The sequence below is a fragment of the Mizuhopecten yessoensis genome, unplaced genomic scaffold, assembly GCF_002113885.1.
Source record: "Mizuhopecten yessoensis strain PY_sf001 unplaced genomic scaffold, ASM211388v2 scaffold2369, whole genome shotgun sequence".
NCBI classification, from domain to species: Eukaryota; Metazoa; Mollusca; class Bivalvia; order Pectinida; family Pectinidae; genus Mizuhopecten; species Mizuhopecten yessoensis.
In genome coordinates, this window is record NW_018404512.1 from 567,005 (window position 1) to 589,917 (window position 22,913).

General features: G+C 39.0%; 1 protein-coding gene across 1 annotated transcript in view; it reads left to right on the forward strand.

The window, feature by feature from the left end:
* LOC110445790 (transient receptor potential-gamma protein-like) overlaps positions 1–22,913 on the forward strand; it is a 65,205-nt gene that overhangs the window by 13,260 nt on the left and 29,032 nt on the right. The window contains exon 2 of the mRNA XM_021490579.1: positions 10,792–11,253. Within this exon, the coding sequence (XP_021346254.1) occupies positions 10,792–11,253 (462 nt within the window). The remainder of the gene's footprint in view (positions 1–10,791; positions 11,254–22,913) is intronic.

Genomic DNA, 22,913 nt, shown 5'->3' on the forward strand with positions numbered 1-22,913 from the left:
GGGGCGTGGCGATGAGCTAGCCCGCTAATGTAAACAAAAACACTGAATTATAACAAAATGGGCAGTACATGCAAAAACACGTTTGTCTTTTTACAAACTCTCATTTTTGCTTTTACTGCAAAACCTAAATATTGTGCTGACGATCTTAAAAGCTCATGTGCTGTCTGTCTCTTGACCTCCCAATACCTTCTATATAATTATACATGTATCTGTAACAGTTTCAGACAATATAAAAGAACAGTTGTTAGACTAATACCAGGGGGAAATAACTGTTTCTGTGAAAACATGACTGACTTAACTAAGACATGTCTAATTTGAATAGTGCTGAAATATGACTCACTCCATTTGGATACTACTCCACTCCATTAGTACATTGATTTACTCTATTAATAGTGATTTACTCTATTAATAGTGTCTGACTTGTTCTATCTGAGTACTTCCTGTATTATAACCATGGCAACTGTTGTCACCACTGACTTGTCCTATCATAACTTCTTCCAATGTAACCTTGGCAACTGCTGTCAGGACAGATTTATCCCATCAGTACTTCGATCCTGTAATGTAACCATGACAACTGTTGTTAGGACTTAAGCCTGTTCCATTAGTACTTCCTGTAATGTAACCATGTCTACTGTTGTTAGGACTAATTTATCCCATTAGTACTTACTGTAATGTAACCATGACTATACTGTTGTTAGGACGGATTTATCCCATCAGTACTTCCTGTAATGTAACCATGACTACTGTTGTTAGGACAAGCCAGTCCTACCAGTTTTTCCTGTAATATGACCATGATAACTGTTGTTAGGACTAGCCTATCCTATTAGTACTTCCTGTAATGTCAATATGACTACTGTTGTTAGGACAGATTTATCCCATCAGTACTTCCTGTAATGTAACCATGACTACTGTTGTTAGGACTGATTTATCCCATCAGTACTAACTGTAATGTAACCATGACTATACTGTTGTTAGGACGGATTTATCCCATCAGTATTTTCTGTAATGTCAATATGACTACTGTTGCTAGGACGGATTTATCCCATCAGTACTTCCTGTAATGTAACCATGACTATACCGTTGTTAGGACTGATTTATCCCATCAGTAATTTCTGTAATGTCAATATGACTACTGTTGTTAGGACTGATTTATCCCATCATTACTTCCTGTCATGTAACCATGACTACTTTTGTTAGGACTAAGCCTATCCTATTAGTACTGTTATGTAACCATGACTACTGTTGTTAGGACTAGCCTATCCTATTAGTACTTCCTGTAATGTAACCATGACTACTGTTGTTAGGACTAGCCAGTCCTACCAGTTTTTCCTGTAATGTAACCATGACTACTGTTGTTAGGACTAGCCTATCCTATTAGTACTTCCTGTAATGTAACCATGACTACTGTTGTTAGGACTGATTTATCCCATCATTACTTCCTATCATGTAACCATGACTACTGTTGTTAGGACTAAGCCTATCCTATTAGTACTGTAATGTAACCATGACTACTGTTGTTAGGACTAGCCTATCCTATTAGTACTTCCTGTAATGTAACCATGACTACTGTTGTTAGGACTAGCCAGTCCTACCAGTTTTTCCTGTAATGTGACCATGATAACTGTTGTTAGGACTAGCCTATCCTATTAGTACTGTTATGTAACAATGACTACTGTTGTTAGGACGTAACTATGACTACTGAGGGCTGATATATCCTTTTAGGCTATATATACCTGCATTTGGAGAATGGTCAGATGAAAATGGACTATAACCCTTAGTTACCCGGAAACAAAATCAGTTTTAAGAAAATTATTTATTTGCTGCGTTCATTTATGAATTTTGAAATAATTTGTTTCAAATGTGAAATGTCTGTTTTCTTTTCAATACAGGGTAAATAGCTATGAGAGATTTTTTCAAGATGACAGTTGTTGCTCTTTCACTGCCTCTGCCAAGACCATAGCCAGTTATTGGCAGAGTGTAATTGGTTTGATGTTAACGGACAGTGAAGAGGGCATTGGTGTGTAATCTTGTCGCTGTGGCGATTATTTCATCGTAAACTTGTGTTTTATGTGAGAATTACAGCAGTCGTTATACACATAATAATTGTGAAGGGAGTTTTATTACCAACTTCTGAAGAGGTCAATACCAGAGTTAATTACCTAAATCAGTAGGAACATTGTTTTTGTGTGAGGTAATGGAAATTTTGCCTGAACCAACAATTAATGTTAATTAATTTCAAGGAAGACTTGTCTTTAATGATACGCAGGAGATGAGTAGGAATGTTAGGATTTGTAAAACATGTCATAATTCTATCGTAAAATAACGGACCAAATCACGTTGTACCTGTACCACTGTAAACACTTGTACCATTCGTAAACGCTGTACAAAAATGTTTTTGTTGCAGCACCTTTATAAACATGGATACAATAACTGTTTAGTAGCTGTTATTTATCAAAAGGCGTTAAGGCAGGGGCATTAATAAATATTTTAACATAAATTGTCTATGCTTCACATCCGTATGGACCATTTCTTCCATCATCTAAATACATCCTGATCCGAGGGTATCACCCCTTTATAACACTGCTAAACCATCAGATCATCAAAATTCCATTAAAACACTTTGAAACTGATTAACTCTAAGAAGCTCTAACATTTTACTTGAAAATTCCATTAAGAAGGCAGGAAAAAAGGACTTAATGGGGATTAAATTTTCAAGCTTGTGTAAACCCTCTCTAGATATGAACTGGTCACATCCCCAAGCTTGTGTATCCCCTCTCTAGATATGAACTGGTCACATCCCCAATCTTGTGTAACCCCTCTCTAGATATGAACTGGTCACATCCCCAAGCTTGTGTAACCCCTCTCTAGATATGAACTGGTCATACCCTAAGCTTGTGTAACCCATCTCTAGATATGAACTGGTCACATCCCCAAGCTTGTGTATCCCCTCTCTAGATATGAATTGGTCACATCTCCAATCTTGTGTAACCCCTCTCTAGATATGAACGGGTCACATCCCCAAGCTTGTGTAACCCCTCTCTAGATATGACCTGGTCACATCCCCAAGCTTGTGTAACCCCTCTCTAGATATGAACTGGGCACAGTCCCAATATTGTGTAACCCTTCTCTAGATATGAACTGGTCACATCCCCAATCTTGTGTATCCCCTCTCTAGATATGAACTGGTCACATCCCCAATCTTGTGTATCCCCTCTCTAGATATGAACTGGTCACATCCCCAATCTTGTGTACCCCCTCTCTAGATATGAACTGGTCACATCCCCAAGCTTGTGTAACCCCTCTCTAGATATGAACTGGTCACATTCCCAATATTGTGTAACCCTTCTCTAGATATGAACTGGTCACATCCCGAAGCTTGTGTAACCCCTCTATAAATATGAACTGGTCACACCCTAAGCTTGTGTATCCCCTCTCTAGAAATGAACTGGTCACATCCCCAATCTTGTGTAACCCATCTCTAGATATGAACTGGTCACATCCCCAATCTTGTGTAACCCGTCTCTAGATATGAACTGGTCACATCCCCAAGCTTGTGTAACCCCTCTCTAGATATGAACTGGTCACACCCTAATCTTGTGTAACCCATCTCTAGATATGAACTGGTCACATCCCCAAGCTTGTGTAACCCCTCTATAAATATGAACTGGTCACATCCCCAATCTTGTGTAACCCGTCTCTAGATATGAACTGGTCACATCCCCAATCTTGTGTATCCCCTCTCTAGATATGAACTGGTCACACCCTAAGCTTGTGTAACCTCTCTTTAGATATGAACTGGTCACATCCCCAATCTTGTGTAACCCCTCTCTAGATATGAACTGGTCACATCCCTAAGCTTGTGTAACCCCTCTCTAGATATGAACTGGTCACATCCCTAAGCTTCTGTATCCCTTCTCTAGATATGAACTGGTCACATCCCCAATCTTGTGTAACCCCTCTCTAGATATGAACTGGTCACATTTCCAAGCTTGTGTATCCCCTCTCTAGATATGAACTGGTCACATTCCCAAGCTTGTGTATCCCCTCTCTAGATATGAACTGGTCATATCCCCAATCTTGTGTAACCCCTCTCTAGATATGAACTGTTCACATTCCCAAGCTTGTGTATCCCCTCTCTAGATATGAACTGGTCACATCCCCAAGCTTGTGTAACCTCTCTCTAGATATGAACTGGTCACACCCTAAGCTTGTTTAACCCTCTCTAGATATGAACTGGTCACACCCTAAGCTTGTGTAACCTCTCTCTAGATATAAACTGGTCACATCCCCAAGCTTGTGTAACTCCTCTCTAGATATGAACTGGTCACATCCCCAACCTTGTGTAACTCCTCTCTAGATATGAACTGGTCACATCCCGAAGCTTGTGTAACTCCTCTCTAGATATGAACTGGTCACATCCCCAATATTGTGTATCCCCTCTCTAGATATGAACTGGTCCCACCCTAAGCTTGTGTAACCTCTCTCTAGATATGAACTGGGCACATCCCCAAGCTTGTGGAACCTCTCTCTAGATATGAACTGGTCACACCCTAAGCTTGTTTAACCCTCTCTAGATATGAACTGGTCACCCCCTAAGCTTGTGTAACCTCTCTCTAGATATGAACTGCTCACACCCTAAGCTTGTTTAACCCTCTCTAGATATGAACTGGTCGCCCCCTAAGCTTGTGTAACCTCTCTCTAGATATAAACTGGTCACATCCCCAAGCTTGTGTAACTCCCTCTCTAGATATGAACTGGTCACATCCCCAGGCTTGTGTAACTCCTCTCTAGATATGAACTGGTCACATCCCGAAGCGTGTGTAACCCCTCTCTAGATATGAACTGGTCACACCCTAAGCTTGTTTAACCCTCTCTAGATATGAGCTGGTCACACCCTAAGCTTGTGTAACCTCTCTCTAGATATAAACTGGTCACATCCCCAAGCTTGTGTAACTCCTCTCTAGCTATGAACTGGTCACATCCCGAAGCTTGTGTAACTCCTCTCTAGATATGAACTGGTCACATCCCCAGGCTTGTGTAACTCCTCTCTAGATATGAACTGGTCACATCCCCAAGCCTGTGTAACTCCTCTCTAGATATGAACTGGTCACATCCCCAAGCCTGTGTAACTCCTCTCTAGATATGAACTGGTCACATCCCCAAGCCTGTGTAACTCCTCTCTAGATATGAACTGGTCACATCCCGAAGCTTGTGTAACCCCTCTCTAGATACGAACTGGTCACATCCCTAAGCTTGTGTAGCCCCTCTCTAGATATGTACTGGCCATCTAGATATGAACTGGTCATATCCCCAATCTTGTGTAACCCCTCTCTAGATATGAACTGGTCACATACCGAAGCTTGTGTAACCCCTCTCTAGATATGAACTGGCCATGGTCACATCCCAAAGCTTGTGTAATCCGTCCCTAGATATGAACTGGTCACATCCCCAAGCTTTTGTAACTCCTCTCTAGATATGAACTGGTCACATCCCGAAGCGTGTGTAACCCCTCTCTAGATATGAACTGGTCACATCCCGAAGCTTGTGTAACTCCTCTCTAGATATGAACTGGTCACATCCCGAAGCTTGTGTAACTCCTCTCTAGATATGAACTGGTCACATCCCCACGCTTGTGTAACCCCTCTCTTTAGATATGAACTGGCCATGGTCACATCCCCAAGCTTGTGTAACCCCTCTATAAATATGAACTGGTCACTCTAGATATGAACTGGTCACATCCCCAATCCTGTGTATCCCCTCTCTAGATATGAACTGGTCCCACCCTAAGCTTGTGTAACCTCTCTCTAGATATGAACTGCTCACACCCTAAGCTTGTTTAACCCTCTCTAGATATGAGCTGGTCACACCCTAAGCTTGTGTAACCTCTCTCTAGATATGAACTGGGCACATCCCCAAGCTTGTGGAACCTCTCTCTAGATATGAACTGGTCACACCCTAAGCTTGTTTAACCCTCTCTAGATATGAGCTGGTCACACCCTAAGCTTGTGTAACCTCTCTCTAGATATAAACTGGTCACATCCCCAAGCTTGTGTAACTCCCTCTCTAGATATGAACTGGTCACATCCCCCAGCTTGTGTAACTCCTCTCTAGATATGAACTGGTCACATCCCGAAGCGTGTGTAACCCCTCTCTAGATATGAACTGGTCACACCCTAAGCTTGTGTAACCTCTCTCTAGATATGAACTGGTCACATCCCCAAGCTTGTGTAACCCCTCTCTTTAGATATGAACTGGCCATGGTCACATCCCCAAGCTTGTGTAACCCCTCTCTAGATATGAACTGGTCACATCCCCAAGCTTGTGTAGCCCCTCTCTAGATATGAACTGGTCACATCCCCAAGCTTGTTTAACTCCTCTATTGATACAAACTTCATTTGACCACCCACTCAAAGCTATTGTAGTCATGCCAGCAATAGTTAATATCCAGTTCATTGGTCAAGCCTCTTCCTGCCAAATTAATTTGGGAACTGCCCTGTGACATTAATCTGGTCATCAAGAAAAACTGTCCTATTGATACGGTATAGCGCTGGTGTGGCTATCATTTGTTGTTAGCTCTCCCTTCTGGTTAATTTGTCTCCACATTGTAAACAGAACAGGCATTGATTCTGGCTGTGAAAGTGTCTGGCATTGTAGGCCTGCTAATTTGTTGGTGTGCTGCTGCAACAAGAGTATAGTATAACAATATATTGGAGTGTATCAGGGAGGAAAACACCATTGTCAAACTCTCGCAGCAGGGCCAGTGATGGCCATGTAAATCTGTCTGTATAAATGTGTGTGATTAAGTGCTGTTGTTATTTTTGTTGATATTTATGAAATATTGATTGAGTCAATAGAAGAAACATGTAGATGTGTCTCTGGGAACGAAAGCAATGACAAGTGAATATTGAGTCCAAGAAAAAGAAAGACACAGGAAATTTGAGTGGGAAACAAAGAGAGCAGAGAGAAAAACTGAGGAAATAATAGATAGAGAAGAAAGGTAAAATAAATAAGAATTGAAAAAGGAAGGAAAGGGAAAGATAAAAGAAAATTGTGAAGAGGGGTCGGGGTGGGGGGATTTAGATAGGGAAGGGCCAGAGAATGGAATGTCAGTGGGAATGTGGAAAACTGGAGGAGTGGAAATTACTGTGATAGGGGGCAGGAGACTGAAAGGTACTGTAAAGAAATGTAACTGAGGGAGAGGAAGCAATGGTGAAAGGGAATAGAGTTGTGGGATCGCGTCAAAGCACGGCACTGTGTTGTATCTTTGAGCAAGATACTCTACTCCGCTTGTTCCAGTCTACTCAGCTGTAAATAAGTATGTGGTTGGGCAGTGCTAGAATTGTAGAATGCTAGCTGTGAGCGCCGAAATGGCAGCACCGGCTGTATGCTCCCCAGGGAGTTGAGAAAAATATTGGCTGGTTGCAAAGGCCCTATAACCACGGATAATAATTTGTGAACCACCTTGAGACGACCTACAAACTATGTTGTGATAAAGCGGTATATAAGAACCTCAAATTATTACTATTATTATTATTTTCTGTATACAGCAATCATGGAACTATAGTAATATATTTGCCATTACACCACCCATGGATCTACAGTCATTAGCTAAAAGTGATACTGTATATAGATTATTATTACATCATCCATGGATCTACAATTGTATTATATATTCAACTTCCTTTTTTGTTATTTATATGTAAATCTCCTTGGAAACAGGTTCTACAAAAGTGGGCCAGGCTTCTAAGCTTCCTTAACCATATTGATTTAGATGTGATTTGTGGTGTTGCCTTGTCCATACACTTTAACATTTATCTTAGTAGTGCCCAGCTAGTCACCTTACAACCAATGTAAAAACTCAGGGCCTGGTCACCTTACAACCAATGTAAAAACTCAGGGCCTGGTCACCTTACAACCAATGTAAAAACTCAGGGCCTGGTCACCTTACATCCAATGTAAAAACTCAGGGCCTGGTCACCTTACATTCAATGTAAAACCTCCGGGCCTGGTCACCTTACAACCAATGTAAAAAATCAGGGCCTGGTCACCTTACAACCAATGTAAAATCTCAGGGCCTGGTCACCTTACATTCAATATAAAAAATCAGGGCCTGGTCATCTTACATTCAATGTAAAAACTCAGGGCCTGGTCACCTTACATTCAATGTAAAAACTCAGGGCCGGGTCACCTTACAATCAATGTAAAAACTCAGGGCCTGGTCACCTTACAGCCAATGTAAAAACTCAGGGCCTGGTCACCTTACAACCAATGTAAAAGGTCAGGGCCATGTCACCTTACAATCAATATACAAGATCAGGGCCTAGCCACCTTACAATCAACATACAAGATCAGGGCCTAGTCACCTCACAATCAACATACAAGATCAGGGCCTAGTCACCTAAGCACAGATAAACATGATCAGTGCATGATCCCCTTACAACTGTCGTACATGAGGTTCTAGTCACCTTACCTCAGACAAGCATGATCAGGGCCTAATCACCTTACCATAGACATACATAAGATTATAGTCACTTTACCTCAGAAATACATGATCAGGACCTAGCCATCATGCCACAGACATGTGACCAGGGCCTAGTCACCTTACTATAAATATACATGATGAGGGCCTAGTTTCCTAACAACTAACAAACAAGACCAGGTCTGGTCACTTGACACAGACAAACATGATCAGGGCATGGTCACCTTACACAGACATGCATGATCAGGACCTAGTCACATTACACAGACAAACATGATCAGGACCTGGTCACCTTACACAGACAAACATGATCAGGACCTAGTCACATTACATAGACATACATGATCAGGACCTAGTCACATGACAAAACATTACATGATCAGGCTTAATAATGTTTAACATACATGTTCAGGGCCTAGTTACATAACATGAAATATCCTGATAATGATATAAACATGTGATAGATTATAATAGAATCTATGAATTCAACCCAATGGCATTGTTATTAAATATGGATTTTAAAAATATTTTCCTAACAACTAACATACAAGACCAGGTCTGGTCACTTTACACAGACAAACATGATCAGGGCATGGTCACCTTACACAGACATGCATGATCAGGACCTAGTCACATTACACAGACATACATGATCAGGGCCTGGTCACCTTACACAGACAAACATGATCAGGACCTGGTCACCTTACACAGACAAACATGATCAGGACCTAGTCACATTACATAGACATACATGATCAGGACCTAGTCACATGACAAAACATTACATGATCAGGCTTAATAATGTTTAACATACATGTTCAGGGCCTAGTTACATAACATGAAATATCCTGATAATGATATAAACATGTGATAGATTATAATAGAATATATGAATTCAACCCAATGGCATTGTTATTAAATATGGATTTTAAAAATATTTTAGAAAATCTAACAATTATATTGATGAGACTGTATGTTATGTAAGGAACAGATACAATATTTTCTTTTACCTTGTGTTTTAAATGCATCAGAATATGCAGATAAAATACTTATAAAAGTGAAGAAAAGTATATATGAGCTAAATCTCACCTTTCCTCGGTCACCTCTCCAACATGGCAATTGGCAATCTTCAACATCATTTGAAATGAAGCATATCAGCTAAAACAGTCAGGGAAGCACCCTGACACATACTAACAATTTGATAGATTGTTAACTAAATAAGGTAAAAATCCTTAAAATCTAATTGACACCTGTTTTGTAATATCTTATGAACTAATTCCTTGGAAATAATTATACGTTGATAAAGTATTGTTTTAGTAAATCAGCCACAATGAGGTTCAGAATTTTCTGGCAAGTTTTGAAAGGTTGTTAAATGCACTAACAATTACATTACATATTAATAAAGAAAATTGTTATTTGGTTTGGTAAATAACACAGGCATTTACAATCGCATTGATAATGAAGTTCTTCTTCTAATCAAATCCTATATCTACAGAACCAGAACTGGTATGGTATGAGTGGTGATATGAAAGATGAATGGTGACAAACAGGTTATTATATGATCTGAATGAATTACTGATCCATTATTATTTTCACTGTATTGAAAAAACTCTTTCGAAAATTAAAAAAATCTAAAAAAAATAATCAGCCACAATGAAAAAATACCAGTGGGCAGAGATCTCCCACGTCAGCATCTGTTGAGTTTGGAAACCCTAATTGATAAATAATATTTACTTGAAATACTCTCGTGAGGTTATTAAGAGGACGTGAGTATAGCACTACTAAAGGGAGGACATTAACAGTATATTAAATGTGGTGGGTTGGTACATTAGTCCAATCCTGCGGTGCTCATTTTATTATTTTCACATGCATATACACTGTACATGTAACAATTAATAAAACATTGGTAATTCATCTCTTGCAAAGTTTTTTCTAAGGAATAATTTTACAAAGGTTTACCCAATGAATAGTTTAACAGAGGTTATCCGTGAAATATACCATGTTTGTTGATACAATTACCAGTACACAGGAGAAACGTTCCAGACCTGAAAGTCAACCACAAATATCATATACTCTAGCCACCTTACAGCAGATCAAATCAGCAGTTTTAGTTATATCTATGACTCAGTATTTATGATTTATTCAAATGAGATGTAATATTGAAAATTGCTTGAATAACGTTTTTTTCGTACTTGGTCTTAACTAGTCAGCATGAGACACTTTCTGGAGTTTGTTTTGTTTTATGCTTTACAATGCACTTATGTTACACGACTTACTACAAATGTTAAGATAGTGTTTCATCTACATTTCAGGGTTCTACAACTTCCCAGTCAGGGTCGTTCACGGACAACGACCAGGATATGGACAAGGTATACCGCCGTTACCGGGAGACGCTGATGAACTCGTCGCGTCTGGTCGATGAGGGTGGAACTGACATGGATGGTGACTGCTTAGGTATGGGTGTCATACGTAAGGAGGTCGACCTGACAAATGATGAAAAGCAGTACCTATTGGCAGTGGAGCGTGGTGACATACCAAGCACACGACAATACCTCAGTGTTGGCACTCAAACTGGACTCAACATCAACTGTGTCGACCCTCTAGGGAGAACAGCACTTCTTGTTGCTATTGAGAATGAAAATATTGAAATGATTGAATTGTTGCTAAGTTACCATGTAGATGTTGGGGATTCACTTCTTCATGCTATCAACGAAGAAAATGTGGAGGCCGTGGAATTGTTACTCAACCATGAATACTCTCTGAAAGGAGAGGAGGTAAGTACTCTGCCATACTGAAGGTTTCATTAAAGGCACTGAATTAAAAGGTTTTTTGGTAACTATAGGACTGTCACATGCTCAATATTAAAAATACCACTGGCAAGAATAGGTCATTACTATGTCACCTACCTGGGACAGTCAGGTTAGTTCATTTCTCTTGCTTCTTTTTAATAATTAAAATTTTGGGTATATGTTGATTATATATGTGAATACTAGATTCTTTTGCTGTGACATCAGAAATAAAGACCCTAAACTCCACATTTAAGACTGAACGTTTTATTCATCTGGAAAACTATCCCTGAGAGCATTAAAATACACATACAAGGCAAATTAAATATACCTGATCAATTACCCATTGCTAACGAATTGAAAAGCTATCATTATTTAAAAAATTTGTTTCATAATAATTTGTACTTATATGGTCTATTGTGATGAATATAGTTTACAATACCAGTTCTGACGGCAATGATGGCCAAGTACTGGCCACAGGTCGGTGGTTTTTCTGTGGGTACTCTGCTTTCATCCTCCACCAAAACCTGGCACATCCCTAATCTGTTAATAGGATGTAAAACACAAACAAACAGTTTGAACATAACTATTACCAACCAGTCAAAACACTTGCATGTGGTGCAGTGGACCTAGGGCCTGTTCGTTTATGCGGAACAACCGGTTTGTCCGTTTTTGATGTAACATTTTTGGGAATTAATTCTGGTGGACCTGCAAATGTTTATGCAGGCCTTGTGAGACTTGATCAAGGCTCGCCTGAAAGCGTGAACCGTTTGTACCGCGATAAACGAAAACACCAGCTGTATAGTGAATGGAATTCAGATGAAAAGAAAGAAAGAGCATGACGAAAGAAAGACATTTTGCAGATGTTGCTTTGACAGTCTGTGATCAGTCTTGTATACATGTACAACACATGATAGACAGTTGACAGACAGAAATTATATGGATGTCACGCATGTACAGCCACCCATACACAGGTAAAGTGAAAGTAAACAGTTCCTAAAGTCTTCAGCCAATTGCAGCATGAGGGTTCTGGATAAATAGGTATATATTGATAAACATCTCAAGGTTACAATGAATTATCCCATAGTTGGTATTTTCCTAGGAGTATAAATGTATGTATTAATATAAACAATGAAGTTTAACAGAGGGCTACAAATATATACAGTCTGTTTACATGTACCAGTTTATTATATGACATATTAATCTGGCAATAAGCCCATGCCTGGTAATAAGCCCACCCATATCTATTTAAGTAGAAATGCCAAATATTATTTCACAGTACTGTTATCAGCCCCAACCCCACCTCTTTGAGCCAGAGATTATGTGTAGGCCCCTGGGCTTATTGCAGGATAAATATGGTATATATACATATGTTACAGCCTGTATTTAATGAGCACATTTGTCGTCCCAAATATGTATTGATGTCAGTCCTAGCCTATATCTTTAACTTGACGTAACAAATCTAATGACAAAAACATATGAAAAGTACAAGTATGCAAAAGTTATGATCACAATACATCAGTATATCCTAGTGGAAGGATTCTTTGTTAATGGTTCAGTACAGATCTCTGCATTACAAATCAGTTCCCCGAGGAGTACGATACAGCGTCTTGATACAGCCTCGTTTAGATGCAAACTTTGAATCTTTGGCTATAGAACATAGGGGTTTATGGTTTTAATGTGAAACCCTATCTTTTGTGTTTCATCTATCTGAATGATTAAACTGTATTCCTGAGAGGGCGTAGGAAATGTCTTCCTGGTTTTGTAACAGTGACATTTCTCCCAGAAACTCAGCCATGCAGCAGAAAGATGGAAAGCCTGATGTAGTTACCATCTTGATGACAGTATAATGATGCAACCGTGCTAGAATATGTAGCTATTTAATGTTAGTCAGACACCCAGAAGTCTTAGGGGAGGTCTGATCCTGCCATTACCCTCAAAACACACCCCAGTCACGAACATACAGGCAGGCTTTTCTATCAAGTTTTATCAGAATTACAACTAAATCTGGAGACATTTAATTTCTTTTTTGACAAGAATTGGTTTGCTGGAATATAAATACGCCAGGATTGTTAAAATCTTGGGCTACAATGTCATCTTCTTGGAATGGAATCTGACCTAAGTAAGCAGATCAATGTTATATATATAGACCAAATCAACCACTAAACTTGAACTGTAATGTAATGATATATATCGTGGTAAATATTTAGAAATAAAATGAAAAAAATAGTTGCATCATCACAAAATCAATTCTGATTATAAAACCTTCCCTCAACTCTGATCAAAAAGCCTCCACTAAACTCTGATCACAAAGCTTCCACTCAACTCTGATCACAAAGCTTCCCCTCAACTATGATTACAAAGCCCTACCTCAACTCTTATGACAAAGCCTCCACTCAACTCTGATCACAAAGCTTCCACTCAATTCTGATCACAAAGCTTCCGTTCAAGTCTGATCACAAAGCATCCACTCAACTCTGATCACAAAGCTTCCATTCAACTATGATCACAAAGCTTCCACTCAACTCTGGTCACAAAGCTTCAACTCAACTCTGATCACAAAGCTTCCACTCAACTCTTATCACAAAGCCTCCACTCAACTCTGATCACAAAACATTCCCTTATTTCTGATCACAAAGCCTCGACTCAACTCTGATCACAAAGCTTCCATTCAACTCTGATCACAACGCATCCACTCAACTCTGATCACAAAGCTTCCATTCAACTATGATCACAAAGCTTCCACTCAACTCTGGTCACAAAGCTTCCACTCAACTCTGATCACAAAGCTTCCCCTCAACTATGATTACAAAGCCCTACCTCAACTCTTATCACAAAGCCCCCACTCAACTCTGATCACAAAGCTTCCACTCAACTCTGGTCCCAAAGCTTCCACTCAACTCTGATCACAAAGCTTCCCCTCAACTATGATTACAAAGCCCTACCTCAACTCTTATCACAAAGCCTCCACTCAACTCTGATCACAAAACATTCCCTTATTTCTGATCACAAAGCCTCGACTCAACTCTGATCACAAAGCTTCCACTCAACTATTATTACAAAGCCCTTCCTCAACTCTTATCACAAAGCCTCCACTCAACTCTGATCACAAAGCATTCCCTTATTTCTGATCACAAAGCCTCGACTCAACTCTGATCACAAAGCTTCCACTCAACTATTATTACAAAGCCCTTCCTCAACTCTTATCACAAAGCCTCCACTCAACTCTGATCACAAAACATTCCCTTATTTCTGATCACAAAGCCTCGACTCAACTCTGATCACAAAGCTTCCACTCAACTCTAATCACAAAGCTTCCACTCAACTATGATTACAAAGCCCTACCTCAACTCTTATCACAAAGCCTCCACTCAACTCTGATCACAAAACATTCCCTTATTTCTGATCACAAAGCCTCGACTCAACTCTGATCACAAAGCTTCCATTCAACTATGATCACAAAGCTTCCACTCAACTCTGGTCACAAAGCTTCAACTCAACTCTGATCACAAAGCTTCCACTCAACTCTAATCACAAAGCTTCCACTCAACTATGATTACAAAGCCCTCCCTCAACTCTTATCACAAAGCCTCCCCTCAACTCTGATCACAAAGCTTCCACTCAATTCTGATCACAAAGCTTCCGTTCAAGTCTGATCACAAAGCATCCACTCAACTCTGATCACAAAGCTTCCATTCAACTATGATCACAAAGCTTCCACTCAACTCTGGTCACAAAGCTTCCACTCAACTCTGATCACAAAGATTCCACTCAACTCTTATCACAAAGCCTCCACTCAACTCTGATCACAAAGCTTCCACTCAACTATTATTACAAAGCCCTTCCTCAACTCTTATCACAAAGCCTCCACTCAACTCTGATCACAAAACATTCCCTTATTTCTGATCACAAAGCCTCGACTCAACTCTGATCACAAAGCTTCCATTCAACTATGATCACAAAGCTTCCACTCAACTCTGGTCACAAAGCTTCCACTCAACTCTGATCACAAAGATTCCACTCAACTCTTATCACAAAGCCTCCACTCAACTCTGATCACAAAGCTTCCACTCAACCCTGATCACAAAGCTTCCACTCAACTATGATTACAAAGCCCTCCCTCAACTCTTATCACAAAGCCTCCACTCAACTCTGATCACAAAGCATTCCCTTATTTCTGATCACAAAGCCTCGACTCAACTCTGATCACAAAGCTTCCATTCAACTCTGATCAACAAGCTTCCACTCCACTGTGATCACAAAGTGGAGTCCACTCACCTCTGATCATAAAAACTTAGCTCTCACTCAATGCAGACCCAAAACAAAAACTGTAAGAAAGGTTCATGTAGTACAATCAGTTAAGTGTTTATATATGATGTTACGATTCAGTTACGATTTGTTTACCTGCTCATTGATGTGTTGGAGTCTTATCTCCTGTGGAGAATTGAATTATATTTCTTCAAACACTACAACAATGTTCTCTGAAGAAAAAAAATAATGTACTTGTTGTAATGCCACAACCACATCATGTGAAGGATGTAATTCTGTCTGTGGTTATAAATCTACAACTACATCATGTAGAGGATGTGATTCTGTCTGTGGTTATAAACCTACAACTACATCATGTAGAAGATGTGATTCTGTCTGTGGTTATAACTCTACAACTACATCATGTAGAGGATGTGATTCTGTCTGTGGTTATAACTCTACAACTACATCATGTAGAGGATGTGATTCTGTCTGTGGTTATAACTCTACAACTACATCATGTAGAGGATGTGATTCTGTCTGTGGTTATAACTCTACAACTACATCATGTAGAGGATGTGATTCTGTCTGTGGTTATAACTCTACAACTACATCATGTAGAGGATGTGATTCTGTCTGTGGTTATAACTCTACAACTACATCATGTAGAGGATGTGATTCTGTCTGTGGTTATAACTCTACAACTACATCATGTAGAGGATGTGATTCTGTCTGTGGTTATAACTCTACAACTACATCATGTAGAGGATGTGATTCTGTCTGTGGTTATAACTCTACAACTACATCATGTAGAGGATGTGATTCTGTCTGTGGTTATAACTCTACAACTACATCATGTAGAGGATGTGATTCTGTCTGTGGTTATAACTCTACAACTACATCATGTAGAGGATGTGATTCTGTCTGTGGTTATAACTCTACAACTACATCATGTAGAGGATGTGATTCTGTCTGTGGTTATAACTCTACAACTACATCATGTAGAGGATGTGATTCTGTCTGTGGTTATAACTCTACAACTACATCATGTAGAGGATGTGATTCTGTCTGTGGTTATAACTCTACAACTACATCATGTAGAGGATGTGATTCTGTCTGTGGTTATAACTCTACAACTACATCATGTAGAGGATGTGATTCTGTCTGTGGTTATAACTCTACAACTACATCATGTAGAGGATGTGATTCTGTCTGTGGTTATAACTCTACAACTACATCATGTAGAGGATGTGATTCTGTCTGTGGTTATAACTCTACAACTACATCATGTAGAGGATGTGATTCTGTCTGTGGTTATAACTCTACAACTACATCATGTAGAGGATGTGATTCTGTCTGTGGTTATAACTCTACAACTACATCATGTAGAGGATGTGATTCTGTCTGTGGTTATAACTCTACAACTACATCATGTAGAGGATGTGATTCTGTCTGTGGTTATAACTCTACAACTACATCATGTAGAGGATGTGATTCTGTCTGTGGTTATAACTCTACAACTACATCATGTAGAGGATGTGATTCTGTCTGTGGTTATAACTCTACAACTACATCATGTAGAGGATGTGATTCTGTCTGTGGTTATAACTCTACAACTACATCATGTAGAGGATGTGATTCTGTCTGTGGTTATAACTCTACAACTACATCATGTAGAGGATGTGATTCTGTCTGTGGTTATAACTCTACAACTACATCATGTAGAGGATGTGATTCTGTCTGTGGTTATAACTCTACAACTACATCATGTAGAGGATGTGATTCTGTCTGTGGTTATAACTCTACAACTACATCATGTAGAGGATGTGATTCTGTCTGTGGTTATAACTCTACAACTACATCATGTAGAGGATGTGATTCTGTCTGTGGTTATAACTCTACAACTACATCATGTAGAGGATGTGATTCTGTCTGTGGTTATAACTCTACAACTACATCATGTAGAGGATGTGATTCTGTCTGTGGTTATAACTCTACAACTACATCATGTAGAGGATGTGATTCTGTCTGTGGTTATAACTCTACAACTACATCATGTAGAGGATGTGATTCTGTCTGTGGTTATAACTCTACAACTACATCATGTAGAGGATGTGATTCTGTCTGTGGTTATAACTCTACAACTACATCATGTAGAGGATGTGATTCTGTCTGTGGTTATAACTCTACAACTACATCATGTAGAGGATGTGATTCTGTCTGTGGTTATAACTCTACAACTACATCATGTAGAGGATGTGATTCTGTCTGTGGTTATAACTCTACAACTACATCATGTAGAGGATGTGATTCTGTCTGTGGTTATAACTCTACAACTACATCATGTAGAGGATGTGATTCTGTCTGTGGTTATAACTCTACAACTACATCATGTAGAGGATGTGATTCTGTCTGTGGTTATAACTCTACAACTACATCATGTAGAGGATGTGATTCTGTCTGTGGTTATAACTCTACAACTACATCATGTAGAGGATGTGATTCTGTCTGTGGTTATAACTCTACAACTACATCATGTAGAGGATGTGATTCTGTCTGTGGTTATAACTCTACAACTACATCATGTAGAGGATGTGATTCTGTCTGTGGTTATAACTCTACAACTACATCATGTAGAGGATGTGATTCTGTCTGTGGTTATAACTCTACAACTACATCATGTAGAGGATGTGATTCTGTCTGTGGTTATAACTCTACAACTACATCATGTAGAGGATGTGATTCTGTCTGTGGTTATAACTCTACAACTACATCATGTAGAGGATGTGATTCTGTCTGTGGTTATAACTCTACAACTACATCATGTAGAGGATGTGATTCTGTCTGTGGTTATAACTCTACAACTACATCATGTAGAGGATGTGATTCTGTCTGTGGTTATAACTCTACAACTACATCATGTAGAGGATGTGATTCTGTCTGTGGTTATAACTCTACAACTACATCATGTAGAGGATGTGATTCTGTCTGTGGTTATAACTCTACAACTACATCATGTAGAGGATGTGATTCTGTCTGTGGTTATAACTCTACAACTACATCATGTAGAGGATGTGATTCTGTCTGTGGTTATAACTCTACAACTACATCATGTAGAGGATGTGATTCTGTCTGTGGTTATAACTCTACAACTACATCATGTAGAGGATGTGATTCTGTCTGTGGTTATAACTCTACAACTACATCATGTAGAGGATGTGATTCTGTCTGTGGTTATAACTCTACAACTACATCATGTAGAGGATGTGATTCTGTCTGTGGTTATAACTCTACAACTACATCATGTAGAGGATGTGATTCTGTCTGTGGTTATAACTCTACAACTACATCATGTAGAAGATGTGATTCTGTCTGTGGTTATAACTCTACAACTACATCATGTAGAGGATGTGATTCTGTCTGTGGTTATAACTCTACAACAACATCCTGTGGAGGATGAAATTTTGTCTGTGGTTATAATTATAACTCTTCAACTAAGTTCTGTGGAGGATTTGCATGGTGTACGTCCTGTATTAATAAAACTACAACCTGATTCTGGAAAAAGGATAGGATTAAGTCTCTTGCTTTAATACCATTACCTCACCCAGTGGAAGAAAAGAATATGTCTCTTGTTCAATTTCTACAATCCCATCCTGTGGCGGATAGAATGACATTCCTTGTTAAAACAAGAATATGATGATGTATATTATACAGTTAGACAATCGTCATGCACTGACTATGCAGTTTTATGTGGCGCTGATGAATTTGTTACAAATTTAATGACATAATGTGAAAGGTTACAAAGAAAGTTGGTTTGCTTTATTTAGATAAAAAGAACATGATTGTGTTTGTTCCCAGCTAGACAGCAGTGTGTGATGAGTACGATTACAGCAGATCAATGTAACGCTGACAGAAATGAACTGGGTATTTCAACAAGATTGGCGTCACAGCTTCCGATACCTTTTGTCATGTTAACTATTTAATTTCACTGCTGCTTGTGTTATTTAATTTAATGTACTTCAGTAATATACTTATTATATAATTGATATTTATTTTAGATTTGAGCTCCATTATTTAAAAGATCATTACTTTTTTACAATATCATAATTATAGCTCTTGTTTCTATTTATGACTTCATTGTCTCTTTTTAATTCACACTATATTAGTGCATATCCTGTAAATTTTTACACTTTGCTACATTAGCATATATGTACATTACACTAGTGTAGTGTCTTAACTTGTCTTTCGTAACACTTGTGTGACATTCAAGTGTGATATCATATGCTCCACTGTATAATTTTAGCATATCTAATTTGAATTGTTGTCCTGTTTTTATAGTTATTCATAAGTACTGTGATCCTTGTTAAATTTTATATATGATTTGTCGCAAGAATAGCACTACATGTACAGTGCTAATGGTATTATGTTACATGTATATGCGACGTTAAATAAAGCTTCTTGAATCTTGAATCTTGAATCTTGTTGATCGCACATGATGAATCAAGAAATGTGCACTATAGAAAACGATTCTGTGGATAAAACTTTGACATTTGTCATTTTCATTCTTTTTATCCATTTCAGAGCATTTTACATTCTAAACAAGTATTTTTCATCATTTTATTTTCATATTTTGAATTATTTGAAATTAACATATTAAGATAGTAAAGGTGTTTTGTATAATACAGAATCTTCTTGAAATTGAAAGATCCAGGGTATTTGCCAGTAGGTACCTTGGATGGAATGTTATAGAACTTCCTCATGTAAATGATCTTGATCTTTATTTCAAAGTCGCAGGAGTTGTATATGTTAAGAACATGAGAATGTTATGGACACAAGCCTAGCAAATCTTTTTTGTTTTGGTCAAAGGTCAACTTTTGGTGCTTGCTGAGTTGGTTGAACTTGAGGTTTTTCTTGTGAAACCAATTTCAGTTATAATACTTACTTTCTTTTGTCCCTGTTCCAGGACAAAGGCCTGTCTCCGGGAACTATTGCGGGCTATCGTTCAGCCATTGCTAGTGTGCTGGCTTTCTTTGGTAACAAGTCTGTGGGTTCAGACGCTTCATTGTCTGCTCTCATTAGGGGCTTCTATATTGAGAAGCCTCGTTCACGGCAATTGGTCCCTAGGTGGAATTTAGCACTTGTGCTAGATTCCTTGTTGAGGGCGCCATCTCGCTACACTCATCTCAGCTGTTCCAGTCTCTCAAGCCGGTCGCTCCGATATCTCTGCGGCGACCATCTTGCGCTGGATTGTTCAGACTGTTCGACCTGTGTATGAGTTGGCAGGGGATCAGTCCTTGCTGGTGTCTGGGGTTAGGGCTCACAAGGTTCGCGCTTTAGCTACTTTGTGGGCCTTATTTAATGGTTCTTCTTATGCTGAGGTCATGACAGCTGCTGTTTGGAGGGGTCATTCTACGTTTATGGAGTTCTATCTCCGAACTTTGTTGGGACAGTCTGACGGGTTGTATTCTTTGGGCCCTCTTGTGGCTGCCAAGTCTGTTGTCTGTCCTCCCTCTTCTTTTGCATATGAGCCTCATTATGTCTTCTTCCGCGTGATCCGGATGCTGGTTGTAATCAGGCTCTGTGTCACAAAAGAACAGATATTTTGATTTTTTCCTCTGGAAGTATGAGTCCTGTTGTTGGAACCCTTCATCGTTCATCGCCCCACGGAGACACCACTGCGGTAAGTCGAATTCGCATTATAATGACTGTGGTAACGTATTTTGAAATAGAATTGAGGTTTCTCTTGTGAAACCAATTTCTATTTTAAATACTTACCACAGTCATTAGGTGAGTTCCCCCCCCCCCCCCCCCCCCCCCCCCATCCCNGGAAGCATGGCTTCTCGTGTCTGATCACGTGCATGAATACTGCCGTCTGATTGGTGGGGTTTTCCAGGGGTTCACCAGGGGGGAAAAATTCTTTCCTTTACATATGTTAAGAGCCAGGTAGGGTTGAAATATGCATTATAATGACTGTGGTAACATATTTTGAAATAGAAGTGGATTATAATGTATAAACAGATGTAAGGATTTGTTTTTGAAGTCCCATTATAGGCTCAGGGTCCTGGTATATATTTTGCCAGTATATCTAGGTACCTTTGCTGTAGTGCTGTTAAGTTTCTTTATGTAAATAACCTTGACCTAGCTACTTTCAGGTTGTTGTGTAATGTGAATGTTCTCCCCTGGTAATCAGAAGTGGATTATCTACCTTGGTGGCCTATTCTCCTAAATGAGAAACATTATTCTTCTGAATGAAAACTTTTAGAAATCATCTACTACAATTTTGATTGAGACCTGATTTTCACAGGATTTGTTCAACTATAAGAAAAAGATGTTTAAAGCTGGTTATAACCTATTAACGATCTTTTGTTTTGAGATAACAAAATTATGTCAACATAACCCATTACTTAAGAATGCGACCCTGAAATCATGTTCACGGACTCAACAACATACCGTACCCTTTTCACAAAACAATGAATTTCACACAAACTAGTCAAGCGCTTCAATCAAAAGGGAACAGGTCATGCTTCATTTTGATATATAATTAAGTTACTTTTCATCCTCAATAAAGAAATGTAAGGGGGGAGGGGGAAACAGAGACAAACATTGAGATACATTGTGTAACAGGAAGCATTATGTGTAGCCTGTTAGGTGTGCTGTGATAGAGTACTGTGCTGTAATACTATAACGGAACCGGATTGGATTGATCAATCAGCTGCCCAAGTGACACAGATTGCCCCAGCAATATTTTCTTTCTTATTGCTTCTGAGGTAAATAATTAGAAGAGCATGAAAGGGTGCATTTCGATCTGGAAGCGACAGTGTTGAACGCTTTACTGTCTTGATAGCCTGTGTGGAATGTTAAGAATAACGATTTTAGAGTAAATATACACAGATGAATCTGTTGGTAGACATCTGTTAAATAAGTTTCGTAAGTTTTAGGTATGGACATTTAAAAAAAAAAATCAGAGTCGGTGTACTATGGCTCGAAATGAGATTCAATTGATCCTGTCTATTGATCGTGTTTATGTGTAAACAGTTCTGTTGCTCTGGCATGGAATACATTAATTTTTTTCTCAAAGGAGGTTGAGATTTCATGACTGAGACCTTAAACAAAGTACTGTTTCAAGAATATGTAGATTTATAATAGATAAATTTAATACGTAACATCAAGAAGTCTGCGGGTGTGTGCGTGCGTGTATACATGTATGATTGTAAACACTGAGCTTATGGGACTTTCTTTTCAAAGTGTTTGCTTTTCTGATCTTCTGAGCTCTCTAGTCTCCAAAGACAGGCACAGCTTTTCTGATTTCCACAGCTCCCTAAAAGTCACTTCCAAAGTTATGGAGCTTTTTTTTTATCTGCACTGAACTTCCTAGTGACAGGCATATATTTGACAATACT